General features: G+C 36.2%; 1 protein-coding gene across 3 annotated transcripts in view; it reads left to right on the top strand.

The window, feature by feature from the left end:
* Positions 1 to 16,526, top strand: part of LMBRD1 (LMBR1 domain containing 1) — a 71,643-nt gene extending 55,117 nt beyond the window's left edge. For 2 of the 3 annotated variants that reach the window (XM_085316026.1, XM_085316024.1), the window contains exons 14-16: positions 188 to 269; positions 12,738 to 12,829; positions 12,983 to 16,526. In XM_085316026.1, the coding sequence (XP_085172152.1) occupies positions 188 to 269; positions 12,738 to 12,829; positions 12,983 to 13,102 (294 nt within the window). In that variant the 3' untranslated portion in view covers positions 13,103 to 16,526. The remainder of the gene's footprint in view (positions 1 to 187; positions 270 to 12,737; positions 12,830 to 12,982) is intronic. The other variant, XM_085316025.1, reaches the window with a different exon arrangement.
* The last annotated feature ends 1,897 nt before the right edge of the window (positions 16,527 to 18,423 follow it).

Raw genomic sequence — 18,423 nt, 5'->3', positions numbered from 1 at the left:
ATCACTCTTAAATGTGCATGATTGCATGTATACTGTTCAAGAACAATCTTAGCCTTCTGCATATTGTAAGAGACTTGCAGCTTTGTTTTATAAAACARCTTAGTGAAAGATGTTTTGGGAAACATCACTGTGTATAGATGAATACTGCTTGTAGACTAATGTATTAATCAGGCTTTTATTTATAAAGCAGAGCAATAAGACAATTGATGGCCAATCAAGGAATGTGACAACATTTATATCAAAAGAATGTGATGCAGATGCACCTGAAGGTAAGATGCATTTTTTCTTGTTATAACATCMCCTATATRCATGCTCTGCTATAGTAAGCTGCTYGATATTTTGATGGTTTGAGGCATTTGATCTAGTCTAATATTAAGGTTTATTGTGACTAATTTCAGAAAACAAACTTTACCTTGCAACTTGTTTTTTTTGAATAACTGTTGTTTTAGGAGAAACCGTATGTAAAAAAAAAAAAGCTTTCCAATTAATTAGTTCACAGAATCTTCCATTTACTTTAATGTGTATCTAGAAACCCTTAAGGGAAACAAACCCTAGACTTCCAGTGAATAGTTTGGCATCTGAAATGTCACTTTAGTGCATGCCTTCCATACAAATGTACAAGTGTTAYGCTGAATTGTGTAACACAGTAACAAATGCAGATTTCCTTAACTGCACTGAAGTTCAAATCTTAAAAAAAAAAAATCAAGATGTGAATATAAGCTGTTCCATGAGCACCATTCCAATGAAACTTGACCTTGTAGGCTGCTTTTTAGTAATCTTGTCAATTTTGATTAGTTCTCAGTTTTGAGAGCAAGTACAATACTTCATCTACTGTATTGTTACCTATCACTCTATCCAGCTGCTATCTGGACAGAAGACGTGAATAACTTGGAGCTGTTTGAGTAGTGATTAGCAAGCAGAAGGATGATGTTGACTCTTTCCCTGATGTTCCATGTATGCAGGTCTCAACAGACTGGTAGCACTAACTTTCTGTGATCTTTATTGCTCTGTGAAACTGCTGAAACTGAGAATGTGTTTGAAAGCTGTTTAATGTCAGGGCAGGTGGAAGAGCCCAGACCACTTTTGGAAAATACTAATTTAGCATGTTTACATTAGCTTGGTTTCTTAATGAAACCAGGTTCAAACCATCTGAATAACACATGGTGTTGCAATACTGATCCTGTAGCTTACAGTCACCATTAGTTTTATTGATCCCTTTAGTCTTTTGTTTAAGAAATTGATCTCAGGAAAAGATTTGTCCTTCAAAATGAAGAACTGACTGTGTTTCTAAATGTAGCAGGTCCTCCATTTTTCTTATTTTGTGGGTGGTATTGGGAAAGGTGGTATGTAAATTTAAGCAACTCATATTTTTTTATACTAATAGTGATACCTAAATAGCTCTTTGTACCTGGAATAAACTACCTATTCTTTTAGGCTGTGGTCTGTTTTCTTTAGGGCTACCTGCTCTGTATTTAAGCTTGACTTCAAATTTGCTATGTGGGTTTGGTTTTTTTATTTCTGATAGCTCACAAAATCTCTTAAGGATTTTCTTCCCCTATCTTTCCTGCATACCAGACTTAAAAATGAATCATTCCTCTAGCTTTCTACTTTTGATGGCTGTTTTAAAGACTTCATGCAGTCTGAATTGTTTGATCTTTTGGCATAAAAGTAATAGTTCGATTCATATTCAAGCTGCCATATTTTTGTGGTTAAATACAGATATTCTGTGGCAGAGTTTAAAAGCAAAATCTTTCAAAATTAAATCGCTTTCAGCAGGTTGTAAACAGTTTTGTAGCTTAACTAATTTGCTGGAAGTAGAATATATACAGTGGTATTGATAAGCTTAGTCCATTTAAGGGAAGTGGGGGAGAATATAAATAGTCTGACTTTCTGAGGCTTTGCTGCCTAATTGAAGGAAGTGGGATTAGACTGAGAGACTTCCTAAATTCCACCAGTACCTGATACTGTTTTCTGAGGACTTTGAATATTTTCCTTATGTATCTTTCCCTAATTTGCTTTGAGCAGTGAAAAATATAGCTGATGCTTAAAGCAGTTTTCTACTGTGCTCTACACAAGAATTGGCCTGTGCAAATGATGGCTTTGGTTTGCCATTGTTAACATGCATCCTTACACTGGAGATGAGCCATGTGCTTTTCTTAGTAGGAAAGAGGTGGAGAAGTTTGTGTTGTCCTATACTGGCATAGTGTGAGCAGAAGATAAATGGCTTTTTGTAAAAGGTGAATGTTAATGTGATCAAAAGGCTATGGAGTAGTTGCTAACTACAGATAATCAGGTCTCTAAAGTTTTATTTTATAAATGAAGTTTCTTTGAAATACCTCAAATTTTAAAAGAAATACTTAGTAGTGAAAACACTTGATTGTTTGATCCAGTCAGCTTGGATGGGTTATGTTAGAAAGCTAAAATGTAGTACCTGCCACTTTTAATACTTACAATAGAGACTAATAGAAATGGTTGTGGATTCTGGTTTTCTCTACTTTGTGGTCAGCTAGAAGATATTGGCAAGTAGAATTTTCAATTAAACTTCTTAATCATTAAAATAGAAACTAGGCTGTTTAATATCCTTAACAATAGAATATTTTAGGTGCACATGTTTCAGATTTGTCTAAGTTAAACTAYAAATGCTTGAGCAACCTTTTAACTTTTGGTGCTAGATTTTATTTAATACTTTCATTCATTTTAGTTCAGTACGTTATCTTTGTTTTATAAAACTAACTTTGTTTTGACTGGTACTTTTTTCCTTAAATGTAATACCATGACCCTTTAGTAGATAAGTTGATTGAGTAAGCTTTCATAAGTTTGTCTATTATGTTAAATATTCAATTGTATTTTCAGATGGTAGAGTAGTAAAGATTTGATCTGATCTGTTTTARCAACTAATCTTAACTTCTGTATTTTTGAAACTTTAGCCTTCAGTGGGGTATGTTTTGTATACATCAGTTTCAAACTAGTGTTCTGGCTGAAAAAGACATTTATGGCTTTTGAAGAAACATAAGGTAATTTGTGTTAACAGAGGGGTGTCAAGTATATGAATTAGATTCTAAACATAACAGATGTTAGACAACACTAAAATTAACAGCAAACAATCTACAAATATAACAAAGCTAAAAGTATAGTGAAGCTAGAAATGCAGCAGAACTAAAAGGAATAGATATATATCTCTATATAATGAGCTCTACTGGTCAAACCGTGGGTTCATGAGAACTTGATATCAAGTTCTGAATGTTTGACTCTGGTCAGCCTGATAGAGTAGCTGTAAGTTATTTGAATAGTTGTGATTTAAATCCATTTTGCAGTTCATTGTTTACAGACACTTGTAGAAATATATCAGTCCTATAGCTTTTACTGTCTCGCATGGAGGACTGCTGTTAGCTTCTCTGAATTCTACCCCTCTTGTCTCTTCAGTTAAGTTTTCTTGGAAGGAAAAGGCATACTAAATACTCTGAGCTTTTAAATGGAGTTGAGCAATAAAGCTATTACAACCTTATATACTTGTCTGGAATCAGCATCCTAATTATTCTACTTGTTGGATTTAAGCTCAGCAGTGAACTGGAATGCTCTGGTGGTGTCAGTACTTTGGAGTTGAGGCTTGTAGTAAGTGCATATCCCTCAATCCTGGGGAACCACAGTATAAGTGCCTTTTGAGGAGGACAACCAACATGACCTACAAAACAATCCTTTCAATAGTGATAGTTCTAAGATGGTTCTTGAGCCTCATTTGGCCTCTGTACAAATAGCAAGACATAACCTTTTTATAACTGAGAAAAATAATTACATCACCAATATTGGGAGTATTGTCAATGTATGTTTGGAGCTGCTTCTGCTGATCTAATCATATTGGTCTATTGTGGCATAGAGAGCTGATGAATTCATTATGTAACATTCAGAAGAACCATGCAGAAATCCTTGGCAGACTTACTACTACTTATGTAGTAAGTCCATCTTACTACATACAGTGGATGAAGCTGAATAGATGCATTCACTGTCCAGCTTCAGATAAGCTTGCAAATTCTTGAACTGTTTAGTGTAAACATTCATAGTATGTAATTAAGTTACTGAGCCATTCTATGATTATGCAGTAGTTCCTATACTGCAAARTAAATACACAGCTATTGAACACTCRAACTGTAACTTTTCTTACAAGATAGTAAAATAAGATCTGTCATAAAACTATACTGATTCATGTTAGTTCAACTGTGTTTCCTGACTTTGTCTAGAATTGCATTAGACTGTTTGACTTGTAGATATTGTGATATCCAATACCAAATGCAACTTATCTATAACTTGAGTCACTGGAAAAGCAGTGGTTCCTAAATGATAGTTTGTCCCAAATACTGTACTTGAAATCTAAGTCATATRTATGATAATACTACCACAACTCTAAATTAGAACTAATCAGCACTTTCAGAGGGAATTTTACTCTGAGGCCAGTTTATCCAAACGGAAATATCTGTTGGAATGTGGCTAACTTTATTTAAAGTATTTATGGCAACTCAGATATCTTTCAGTGGGAGCAGGATACGCTTCKGAGCACCTTTGCAGATTAGTAGATCTTTCTTCCATTTCACTGATAGCAAGTCAGATTCCAGTTTCCTTATTAGACCTTGATTTCCAGGCTTCCTGGCTGTATAGCTCCTGCTAATTACTTTCCTTTAACAGGGCTTGATTCCAAAGCCAGTGAGCAGCTCTTCTTGAAAAATAGTTTTGGATTGTATCTAGGTTGATTAACCTGTGCTTTCGCTTGCTTTCTACAATTTCTCTTTAGTTTGTTCTCATGCTTCCAACTAAAAGTTGGAATGAGACAACAGACACCTTTTTGTGCTTGTTAGAACTATATTTAAAGCAGTCATAGCTGGAAACTATTCTTTAACATGTGAGTGATTTGGTATCTATCTGAAGCTTCTGTTCTGCACTGTAGTACTTTAAAATGCTGTAAACTTGCATCAGTGTTAAAGCTGTCCCTTTAAATAGAGCTGTTATAGCCAYATACAGCTGGAAAGTGTTTTCAGGTCTTTGCTAGAAGCAAATGAACCAATTTCAGTAGTRTATTTTTCAACATGCTTTTCAGTCTGATAAGGAATCAGTGGTTTAAGTTTGTCAAAGTTAACCTTGAGGCTAGTGGTAAGGTTGTATAATTGCATCAAAAAAGCTGAAAGAGCAACAGCTGGAAAGCTTAAGCAATTTCTGGAAAGAGTTCACTGAGGGAGAGACAACTGGTATGTGATGTCACGAACTAGAATTGTAAAAGCTTCGAAGAGCAGATTCAGGCAATGAAACTAGCGGAACAGTGACAGAGGCACTGAATTATGAAGTGCAAAGATGGGATCAACAGCTGAATGAGAGTAGTATTAGTTATATGTGTGTATATATCTCTAAGCTCCCCCTATGTCCCATATTCTTTAAGTATGATAAACTAGTTTTAATGAGGGAACTACTGAGTAACAGGCAGTATAAGGGCATGACTCAATTTTAACCTGTCTAATCAACAAGAAAGAGCAATTATTTCAGTCCTAGAAAAATACTGCTTTTTCTAAGCTAAGGCAGCTGCCACTGCCACTTCATGAAACTACTTCCAGAGAATCTTATGAAAATGATATGTGARAATCTTAAACATATTTCTGTGGAAGCCTGCAGTCCTGGAATGACCTCACATTCAAACATATGAATAAAGGTGTTATGTTGCTAAATGACAGGTACTCTACTATTCTATGCGCATGAAAGATTGATTAAATTTTTGGTTAAATATCCCCATTGTATAGCAAAGGTAAGAATAAGATGCTCTCCCAAACTCCTTTACCCCAACTTGAACAAACACACTTCCATTGTATGTYGCTTGCTCTAGCTGTTGTAGTGGTCCTCTGCTGGTCTTGCTCCAGTGCCTCAGTTTTTGTACTGAGGAGGTCAAAAATACAGTATTCCACGTGCACTCTCAAATACAGGTGAGTTGAAAAGGAGGGGAGTAATCACTTTCCTGGACCTCTTGGCTGCATTCTTGCTAGTGAAGCCCAGATAGTATGCAGTTTTTTTCAGCTGGAAATGCATATTAGCATATGCTCTACTCTGTCCACTGGCTCACTTTTGCAAAGCTACCTTGAATCCAGTCAATCCCTAGTCTGCACTGTTACATTGTGTTCTTATCATCCAAGATGTGGGACTTGTCTTCTGTTAACCTCATCAGGACTGTTATTTCAAGGAGTTAGAGAAATGGGCTCTCTAAACAGGAGCTTTACTGTCCAGTGTGCTGGGCCACTGTGCCCCCCCCCTYCCTGTTTGATCTGTGATTGTGTTATCTCATCCAGTTCATTAATGAAGAGGTGAAACAGTATGGGTCACAGACTCCCAAGGAATCCCAGTGTTTTAAAATTGCATTGTTCATGCATATTTAGCACTTCCCTAACAAACTGCTTCCTTTGGCATGCTTTTGCCAAAGCTTATTGTTTGAGGGATGAGATGGACTGCATAATATGCAAAAAAAAATTGTTAGTATGTGAAATCATTTCTAGGTTCTAGTGAGACTCCTATATCTGCAAGCAGTCTTTTCCTTAAAAGCTTGCTTAGACRTCACTATGCCTAAATTAGTCATACTTCTGTTAATAGTAAACATGAAGTAGCACAGAATGGTTCAGSTTGGAAGGCACCTCTGGAGATCATCTAGTCCAACCCCCCTGCTCAAGCAGGGTCACCCAGACCATGTTAGGATTGCATCCAGATTGATTTTGAACATCTCCAGAGGAGGAGACTCCACAACCTCTCTGGGCAACCTGTGCCAGGGCTCCCTCACTCTCACAGGGAAGAAATCCCCCCTCATGCTCAGGCGGAACTTCCTGTGCTTCAATTTCTTTTCAGTTGTCCCGTGTGACAGGACAAGAAGCAATGGGCAGAGTTTGTGCCTGTCCCCTTGACACCCTCCCTTCAGGTACTTGTACGCATTGAGAAGATCCCCCCTCAGTCTTCTCTTCCCCAGGCTGAAGAGGCCCAGCTCTCGCAGCTGTTCCTCATAGGGCAGGTGCTCCAGCCCTCTGATCATCTTCATAGCCCTATGCTGGACTCTCTCCAGTAGCTCCATGTCTCTGTTGTAGTGGTGAGCCCAGAACTGGGCACAGGACTCGAGGCCCTCCCAAGGGCTGAGCAGAGGGGCAGGATCACCTCCCTCGACCTGCTGGCAACACTCTTCCCAATGCACCCCAGAATATCATTGGCCTTCTTGGCCACAAGGGTACATTGCTGGCTCATRGTCAACTTGTCCAATATAAGGATGAAATTTTATCAGGTACAATTCATGAATTTTACACTATAGAACTTTAAGGGTACTTGTCACTGGGCAGTTTGTAAATGTCTAGCAACCAGTGAAATTTCCCATGTCTATAGCATGAATTGGTATACAGTTTACCTATCTCTTATATTGATTTTTGTGTTTATAAATTTTTTAATAAAAAGCTATGTATTAATRTAGATACACGTGAGTATAGATACTCATAATGATATTTCAAATAGATGAGTGACATGAGTGAGTGAATTAAGCRCAACTATAATATTTTCTAATACTAGTATTTTTAAAATGCTTGATAACTGTAGTGCCTTCGATAAGCRGATTCTGGCCCCTCCTTTTAGTTTTGTGGACTCTTTTCACATTGCCTAAACAAATATGTGGGAGTTAACTATTCTTACTACTTTTGAAACATTAAGCTTTTCCACAGTCCTCAGCTCTTTAGTTATATGTTTCAAAGTGAGTGCTTATTCAGGTGAAAATGCTCTACTGATTTTGAAAAGGAAAAGTTAAAGCTGMCTTTTCTACTACAGTGGGAACTGATCAAAAAGAAATGAGACTWAATTTTTGAAAAAATACATAGTTATGATGAAGTATGGAAAAATTGTTTTAAATTATCACTTTATGAAGGGGAAACAGTTTTATGTTTAGTTTGTCTTCCTTAAGTAACAAGCTAATTCAGTTCTTGGAAGAAGACTTTGGTTAAGACTACCAGTAAAATGAGCCTCATGTTGATTGGTTGACTTTACATAGTGCTGACCAAGTGATAATATACTCTTCTTCAAGTAGTGACAATTCATATATCAATCTTGGTAACTTTCAATGTGATTTTTACTCTAAATGATCAAGATATTATCAAAGGAATATTTTTAACTATCATTCTGGATAAAAGTTGCATTTAATTCAGGATTTCATTATAATTTTTGATTTATCTGATATGCAACAGAATTTAAAGGAAAAACACTGTTACATCGTTAGCCTGTTTACTAAAGTTTTAGTTCAGAAGGAATAACTAAAATGTCATTAGTTGAACCTATGACACTGAAATATTTTTCACTAAAATAGTTTTTCTCAAGGTCAAACTGTTCCAAAATATTTACTGTCTCTTTAATCTAATTACTGTAGAGAGCCATCTGAAGGTCTCTAACTGTTTAATTCAGGTAAGCAGCTGGAGAGCTGCAGATGGTGTTGACTATCCTATTTCCAATTAGGTCTTCACTTTTTTCCTATTTTATTTGAAACTTTATTTCACTTTTGTTTTATGGCTGTGTCATACTAGGAAATAATGGAATGTTGTGAACAGTATTCTACCCAATTTATTCTTCCTCTTGTGTAGCATATGTACTACTGAGTGGTGTGGTGGAGGGGGAGGTGAGGGGGAAATCTCAAAGCGCTATTTCTCTTAGCTCATGTCCTTCTTGACTTTCCAAATTGATTCAACCAAAGGCCTGCTTGTGCTTCCATTCTTATGTTAGGAAGAAACTCTTTTACTACTGAAGCTTTATTTTGCTTTTATCTGCAGAATGTGCCTGTTTGCATATCATATGCCTTGTTTAGTGTTTGTGAAAACCCAGAAAATAGTAGGTTTACTACAGTAAGTAGGTTTAACCCTAAGGAACCCTAAAGGAAAATGGAGGGAAGCAAAAAGATCATCTCTAGTTACTGCTTGATTTCCCTCTGGGTTGTGGGGAACCTTTTTGTTCAAGATATCTTGCTATGAGCAAGAGTGAGAAGTATCAGCATATGTATCTCAGTAGAACCTTGTGCTCTACAGCATGGAACAAATATAAGCTGTAAGGGACATCTTCATAGAAGAAATATGTCTGTTTTACTCCTAGCTGTTTGTACAGAAGCRTAACTGTAATCTACTTTGCTAAGAAGATAAGTCTGGTATGCTAACTATATCTTCATTGGTTTAATTGACTTTGGAATTTGTTCCAAAACTTTTGATTCTGACCTTTGCCAAGTAATTAAAATAGTAAATGCAGCTATATTCATCAGCTCTTTTGACCATATTGTTAGAGAACCTCTCAATCATACCTACATTGGAAAAGTATTAATGGACTACATATTTTTTCATGTTAAATTTAAAACATCAGACTTTAAAGCAAACAAGTGTTAGATGCAAACACTTGTGACAGAACAAGTTATTCTCTTATATTAAAAAATCAAGGAGGATTTGTGATGTACAAGAAAATGGAATGAGTCTTTTCAGATTGAATTATGTTTTCACTGTATCTTTAGGAGTTAGAGGTAGAAGGCATGTATCCTGTGGAGTCCTGCAATATTCATTGCTTTATTCGTGTTGCACATTCTTTAGCTGCWTTGCATTTGCTGCCTGGGGTATGTACTTCTCTGGTACTATTCTAGTTGTAGTATCTCCTATGTGTAAACTTGAACTAAGGTAAATTCACTAACTTAATTTACKTTTTTAGTGATTAATAAACTTTATGTAGGATCTTGAGATAATAAAAATGCTGTTTCCTATCAACAATGTTGGAGCTTTACTATAATATGCATTAACTGTGTGTGTGTTAACATATCTGTGGAAGCATAAGCCTAGATAAAAGCATATGCTGACAGAAGTGTTTGCTATAAATAGCTTGAACTTCAGCCAACAGAAGCTTCCTTTTGTCCCTTTCATTTATAACCAAAGGACTAAAAGTATAACATTGTTAGATGAAGGCATAAAAAAACATGTGACTTGGCAGTGCTGGCAGAAACTTGTTATGGGCCTACTATATTCATCCAAAAACRGCCTTGAATTTTAGTAACTTCAGTGTGATAGTAGGTATGCAATAGTACAATAATAGCATTCTGAYCTGTAACTCTTGAGGCTTTGGCCACACACCAGTCTAGGGGCTTAGCGTATACATATARTAGTGTGGAATAAGCTATGCAGCAGTAAGTGAGGTAAAAAGAAAAACTTAATTCTGGAAGATGGAAAAGAATAGAACTAGATATTCCAGTTTGATCCGAGACGAGCAACAAACCTAACTTTAATAAAGATAAGAAACAACTACTGCTGATGACACTAGACAGACTTAATCTCTGGAGCAGATAAGTTAGGAGGATAGCTTTAACAAAGATACTAATTATAAGATAAAACTTTACTTCTTCCATCCCTGCTAAACCCTCAGTCCTGTGCTAAGCTCAARCTACTTCTGTCTGCTTTTTCATGTTCATGTAAGTTAAGAATTCTAATTCATGGGCCTCTACTTTTTAAAGCTGCCTTTCCCTTCTGGTAAGGGTAAGGTCTAGAAGGTCATACATGTAGGGGCTGTGAAAAATATTCTACAACTAATGAATGTTAGTTGGATGTTTCTCTTCATTCTGGTTTAATAGTTGACACTTAGTTTTGAAGACATCTGGAGGAATGAATAAGTATGGGGTTTGAGRCTTCTAGTAGCTCTGCTGAAAAAGTCATGGTGGCTGCTTGAAGGTGTTAAGGTTTTGTTTTGGCTGCTCTGGGAAGTTTTACATCTACCTAGCATGTGAAACTGCTAAAATACTGACTTTGACCTCTGTTTGTCTGGGTTTACTACCTTACAGTCTGCAGGYTATTAAAGTTGGCAATATTGTCCATATAAACATCCACTCTTGCCTATGTTGCTGTTATACAGTTAACTGATTTTCTTTGGAAGGCAGTGATTGCAAAGGAAGTCTGTCTTGCAGGAGAGAGTACTTTGGCAACTCTGAGTTTTGGCTTCTAAAAAGGCTTTTAGATGCCTGCACTGTGTTTGAGTATATAGCAATGTTTGTATATGTATGTTTATGCAACAAATGAAAATAACAGTTATGCTGCAGAGAGATTGCAGTTCAGTTTGTCAGTTTTGTCTAATTCAGATTCTAAACTAGAATCATACCCATGGGAAATTATTTGGAGTTTACATCCTACTGAGCTTCCAATTTATCCATTCAGTTCTAGTTTTCAAAGTTGCTGCTAACTGTCCATTTGTAGTTTAGTTTTTAATACAACCTGGGGAGGCAATTTGAAGGCAGTAGCACAGGTGTAACAAATAGCATGAAAAATGTCATACTGAGTTTGACCTGTGGCCTGTTTGAAATCTGTTAGACACTGGCAATAAGAGATGCTATTTAAGGAGAGTATGTGAGATTGATCACTGTGTGTCATTCCCCATGTACTTCTGCAGTGTCCCTGRGAATATTAGRGGTGTTACTTCCCTTGTGCAGTCTAAGTATCTGTGGATCTGTTGTTCATGAATTTGTCTAACTTTTTTCACCTACTGATACTGTTTCTGCAACCCCTCATGGTAACAGTCCAAAAATCAGACTGTTGCATAAAGTAGTACTTAACAGAAGATTGACTTAAAATTAATTTTGTCAAATTTAAATAACTGGAAAACAGTTGAATGAAGTTGTTGCTCTATTCAGATACAACTGTTCTGGACCCTGTAGAGATTTGGCTTGGGGGAGGTCATCTTGAGACAAAGTCATCTTCCTGATAAGAGCTATTACCTTTTTTTCCCCCCTGGGAAACAGCTCACTCTAATACGTGGTATTGCTCAAGAAGACTGTTGAACATTAGTACTTCTAATGTAGAAGTTCTGTCTTTAAACAAAATATCTGCCCTTAGAACTGAGGTTATGCCTGCTACTTAAATGACTAAAAACCTAAACTATGTAGGCAGCCTTTATTTTCCCCTTTTAGGAAAGGGGGATTGTCTGTATAGCTCAAGTGCATGCAGAGAGTACTGACAAAACTGAGGCCAGAACTGGGGAAAAAATAAGCAAATTTTGGTTTACTTGTGTTGTCTAGTGTCCAAACTATCTGGATGCCAATTTCTGCTGCAAAATGGRTGTTAGGTCTGGGCTGGAGCTTAGATGAGGAATAGGAGACCACACTGGCATAGGAAAGTTCTGTTGTGCATGTCCTGCTGACTGCCCTTTTACATGATCCCTTGRGTGTTGCAGGCTATACAAACTTTTATGTAACCTGTCCAGAGTCTCAGAAATGCCTTAACAGAATTAAGAATTAAYGTGTCAAAATCTGCAGCTTTGTGCTGGAGGAAAAAGTATGCTGTTTAGATGTAGCAACATTTATGGTGTTGGGGAATGAGTAAGATTTAATGTATCAGGCTTTTGGAATCGAAAGTATCTTCTACTTACTGTTACAGTACTTCTGAAATGGGAGAGGATTGTAACAGGGCATTTGTGGTCAGAACAGGTGATAACCCCACCACTATCAGGTATAACTTCTACAGTGTGTCAGTTATCTGTGTAACTGCCAGCTTCCAGTGCCACYTGTTTTCATGTTCACTGTTCCATAATCTCTTGTATGCATTTTTGATAATGCAGAGTGCATTTAACTTGAGTGGAATCATTCTTCAAGGCAGAATACTGTCTGAAACTTCAGGATTATCTAATTCCAACTGCAGGATAATTTTCGTAGTAATCTTATGTTATATCACTAATACATGTTTTGTTTTCAGATCAGTGTATTGTTACTCGGACATACCTCTTCCTTCATAAATTTTGGTTCTTCAGTGCTGTCTATTATTTTGGGAACTGGGCATTCATTGCAGTAAGTACTTTGATTTAGAAATCACTGAATCAAGTTGAATTATGTACTGTAGTTCATTGAATCACTTGCATCACAACTACATTCAATTTTACATGTATTGCCTTTTGTGTGATAATTGAATAACAGTAATGTACTATTGATTTAAATTTGCAGGTCTTTTTAATTGGATTAATTGTATCATGCTGCAAAGGAAAGAAATCAGTCATTGAAGGTGAAGTGGATGAAGATGATTCAGACATGAGTGATGATGAACTGTCTGTTTACTATCGTTAACAGTCTTTTGCCTTTAAAGTTAAGTGTAAGTGTAATTTAAAGTTATGTTGGAAGTCATACCCATGTGGTATCCATGTGGAAATTATGGCCAAATGGGCAGCTGTGCACCTGTAAAAATAGAGGAAATAAGTGTACTCATTTAAAGGGGGTGGAAAAACTGAATATTGTTTGAGTATCACTATCAGAAAGCATTAAAGCTGGTTTTGAATAATATATAGAAAATACTGTTTTATAATTAAATGTATATGTGTAACTTTGTACAGTTTGATAAATTGTTTGCAATTATTTCATGGTTGATGTTGCTTTTCTGTTAGCTTAAGGTTCTTATACAAGTTAGGCATGAAAGTGTTTGACACTCTTATGCAAACTTGTTTATTAATAAAAACTAGCTGAAATCTGACAAAACAGCTAGTAAACATTGCTAGAAACACTTGGATGAAACTTTCATTTTCAGAAGGATGCAACTTACAAAGCTTTTACTTCTACTGATGTTCAATTCCCTTAGAAAACTATAGTTAAAAAGACACTATCCTTAAAGTATTCCAAAAACATCTATTTGATAAAGTGGTGAGTTCCCAGTTTGTAAGGAATAAGTAGCTTCAACGCATTTTTTTTTCTCTCTGTTTAAGTTACTGTGGAATCYTCTCATAACTGTAGAGTAGCTTCTGCTCTACCAGGACATAATTAGTGTAAATGACAATATTCAGTGTTCTTATTATTTAGTATGGCTAAATTTTGAAGCTGCCAGGTGCCTGGCTTCTCAATAATGGAATAATTGATGTGATTAACTYTTATATCTTAGTTTCTCTTTAATGTTGTTTAGTTTGATGTTTTTCTTCCAATATTTAGTGTAAACCAACTTATTTACAAGCCTATGTTTATATAAACACAATTCATAAAGACTCTTCATATCCTTTTCATRAAATGTTAACTACATAGTTAGTGAGCTTTATTTTTTAAGGCTGAAAATGATTGTCTTCAAATGTCCTTTGACAGCCTCCAAAAGAGACAATATTTAAAGAGACAAAAGAGACAGTATTAGTCTAAGTAGTAAGTAGTTAGTCTAAACTTCTAGTGTTGCCTGAGGGGAAAGTATGGTCCATGCAAGCACATGGAAATGTAGTTTAATGTTTTATAAGACTAATTGTTAAACAACTATTGAAGTGTACAGAAATCATTAATATATTATGCCCTGCTCGCCTGTTGGCAAACTCAAAGCTGGCAGTTCCCTGCTCTGTTATCTCAAAACCAGTCTGCCTCTTCCTATATACTTTAAGAAATTTGAAATTTTAATTCTGTTCCAGTATTTCAAGAAGTCAGTTGCATATCTTGAAGAATTCATGAACACAAGGGATCAAAGTTTAGACTGTATTTACAGGAACAAAAAGGCTTTGTCTTTTGTCATCTACTCAATGATCCATATTYGTGACAACCTGACATGATGTTGCATTCTGATCAAAGTTTGAAACATAGTCAAAGTTTGAAGTGGTCAAGCAAGCTTGACCAACAGCAACTGATTAGTTCTCTACTGATGAGACATGGAAAGGGGATGAATATTCAAATGCTGATAGCAAGTAGAGACAAGGTGGTCTGTTTGAAATCTGACTAATATTAGCTGATGTTTGAACATGACCACATGCAAATTTACAAAGAAGGAATTATTTATAAGTTTAAATGCTTATGGTGGAACCTGATGTTGAGTGTGTGGAAGCTCCCTGSAGTCTGTATCCAGAGGACATCAAGAAGCCACAGAATACTACTTGAATGCCCTCATTGCAATAGTTCTAATCATTAGCTTAAACTTTAATGTTCTTTTTGTTGGTTTTGTTCATATTTCATATTCAATTTTAATGCTCAACATTACTTCCCTCTTTTGGCTCTATCRTATACAGGGAGTTTGTGTTCCAGGGCATAAGATTGGGCTGTGATACCCAGCTTTGCTGCAGAGTCAAGTCACCTAGTATTGAATTTCCTTCCCACTGGGGGGATCACGGCTTGTCCAGGGAAGTTGGGCAGGATGCTATGTTGGTTTCATGCAATGCAGCTGAGTTGTCAGTCCTGGATGTTGCTGCCTAAGGACCCTGGGCATCCTCAGGCAGCTGTTACTATGGTTCTTGCTCATCCTCAAGCTTCTCATTGCTAGGCTCTTCCCACTCCAGCCCTGTCTTTCATCTAGTTTATATGCAGAAGCACAACATGCAATCCACCTCTGAATTAGGAGTTTTGTTCTGTGTCTATTTACTGATTAAAGGATGCAGTAAGTACCCTTCTTGTTTAATCCAGGTATTGCCAAAATTTGCTGGAAGCAGTAAAGGCTGGTTGTAGAGACTTGCTTCTTACTAGCTGCACAATTCAAAGTTCAGCTTCAGACATTCTCATGCATAAACAATTAACTGTTGCTTCAGCATTTGCAATCCAAATTTTTTCACCTACTATACATTCACCAAAGTTTCAGCAGTTCAGTGAACACGTGACTACATTTAAAAAGACTTTGTATACACTAATACTTTCAGTGAATATATGCAGGAATTCATCTTTATCCAGCACTACCTTCATGCAGTTGTCACTGTTTTTAACACAGCTCTAGCTTTAAAATAGATTTGAGGTTTCTGGATGTTCTGTGCAATGCAGTCCTCAGCTGGATCAGTTCATCCAGTATTGTGTTATGAAGAAAGCTGTTGCAGTGAAATGCAAGAGAGCCCTGTCTATTAATATACTTTTTGATCAGTACTTAGAGCAGCCTTAAACAACTTCTGCCATAATCTGCTTCCTTGTCTCTTGCGCTGTCTTCAGTGTAGTACTTATAAGTAAAGCAATGAATTACTTGATTGACTTTTTCAGAGTTATTCCTTCTGTGGTAGCTTTAGTGAACTATATACCAGTCCTACAAATTTGACTGCTAGCTATGAAACAGTACAGTTTTTTCTTTTTTCTTTTTGGTGTGTGACCAAACTAACTTTACAGTCATGTTATAACACAGTATTGTGCCTTGTAAGTAAACTTCTAACTCCTTGAATTGAATCTTCAGAAACCACCTTTTTGACTAAGGACACCTAAAATAGCACCAGAGTTATTTTGCTGTATTTYGAAGATAATTCTTATGTTCCAAACTCACCTCTGTAGTCTGAACTTTAGGAACTTCTAAATAATTGTAGTGCTAGTCAGGCATTTTTTTTAAAATATAAGCTATGGTTTCCTAGTCAATTTTTTACCATGTGGAGGCTTATGAACACTTAAACTATTAAGCTTTAATTCTTAATTCTTACTGACAAATCATCAAAACAAGCTGTTGTCACCAGGAGTGAATTTAAGAGAATTCAGCAGCAACACATGCCAAATGTTTTTTTTTTTTTTTCTTGCAGCCTGTTGTGTAGTCATTTGTTTGTCTGGAGTAACAAATCATTAAATACAGTAAATCCTGTAATAGTCTGTGGGTTTTATTTCTTAGCTGGGAGAGTTGACAGTATGGAGAAGATTTCTTGCTGATTATCAAACTAGTGAAAAGTGCAAGGAAACACTTGGTATTTTTTATGCATTCCTGTCAAACTTCTGGGGGAAAACTTCTGGGTAGACTTGATTCTACACTTAAAGGAGTAATTCATTTTTAGGTAGAGTGTAATTGTACTGGAATGATGCCACACAAAATCCATTCTGTGTCCAGAAAACATGACAATGTACACTAAAAACTAATGAACTCTCCAGATGCTAGTGTTCTTGCTAGGGCAAGTTCTGGAGTACTACAATGACCTACAATAAAAACCATGAGAAATGTTACCATCTTATAAAAACTATTATGCAGTTGATCTTAAAATACTGAAATCTTTTGGCAAGTAAAACTGTTATGATTTGAAGTATTTAAGAAAACTGGGAGAGACCTGGTTTCCAGGTAAGTAGATACTCAATCCCTTATTATGACAGAGCGCTGAAAAATGCAGCTCTGGTGGGCAGGGAATGAAGCACTGGTGGTGGTTTAATTAAGGAAGAGAGACTCATCCTGTCCTGAAATCAGCTCAAGTAATGTGATGTACCCAAGTCAGCATTCTTCTGGCTGTTAAGCTGAAGATTTTGGCTCATATTAGTAACATTTTTATATATATATATATATATATATATATATATAATAGAACTTATATTCTCTTGCAATGTTCTACAACGAAGCTTTCCTGTGGATAAAGCAAAGCAGATTTCCCCCTCTTCCCTGACACACACACTAGGAAATCAAGAATCCCTGTGTTTTAAAGTGTATTTTGACTATTTTTATTTTTTTTTTTAAGCATTGTTTTGCTTGTAGTAAGATACTACTTTTGGTTAAGCTGAACTTTAAAGCATTCCTCTAAATCAAGAGGCTTGCTAATTCTGGATATTTCAGTGGATTAGAAGTTCTCGTGTTCTTGACTAGCTTTTTTGAGCTGTGGTTTTTATAGCAACTAGGTGAAAGTTAAAGCAATTTTAACAGTAGACTGTTCAGAGGGTTTGCAGGTATGATAGCTCTTCATCCCTAGACGTTTATGGCTTTGAGATAATTATTTTGAAATAATGGACACTTTTAAGCACACTCAAAATGAGTTTTCTGGTTTTCTTCTAGATTCACTGCTAAGAAAAGCATGGTGTGCTTTTGGAGAGTACACCAAAGAACTTTGATTTCTGCAGGTCTGATTCTTGACATAAACTTTCCAGATCTGCATAGTTTTAACTCTTGTTTGTTTAATACCCAGGAGGGTGCATGAGGCCCTCCCTTACAACAACCTGCTTATCAGTGTTGATTGTCCCCCCCCCCATTATAAACATAGCTATTTTTTCCCCCCACAGAAAAAACATACAGGTAAACTTTAAAATATAGAACTTTAAACTAGCAAGAAAATTTAAGATTTGGTATCTTGAGTGTAAGAATCTAAGCCTTTCTCATAAAGGAAGAGAAAAGGCACTGATTTGATATTAAGGGGAAAGGAAGAAAAATTGAGTTACTATAAAAGCTTCCTTTAAAGCTAGACTTTGAGAGTATTCCAAGTAAATGTGAAGTTGAATATGTATATAGTTCCTACTGAGACTGACGTTTGAATATGAGGGTTTTCACCAGAACATATCAAGCTTCTTATGAAGTAGTAAAATATAAATTGACTCAGTAGCTATTTTGCTTCTGTTAAACTGTTTAAATATGCATCTTGGTGTTACTGTCAGCCATACAGCTTGGTGCATGACTGAAGATCACCCCCAAATTACAAATGTGTCACTTCAACTGGAAGTTCTTCTGAGTGGATTTTGGAGGGGACCAGTGAAGAAAAAACTCTCTTTTGAGATGCATGTTCTTGGATGTGTAATGA

The sequence above is a fragment of the Rhea americana genome, unplaced genomic scaffold, assembly GCF_003343005.1.
Source record: "Rhea americana isolate MKP2758 unplaced genomic scaffold, rheAme1 scaffold_45, whole genome shotgun sequence".
Lineage (NCBI taxonomy): Eukaryota > Metazoa > Chordata > Aves > Rheiformes > Rheidae > Rhea > Rhea americana.
This window is presented reverse-complemented; position numbering and strand designations above follow the sequence as displayed.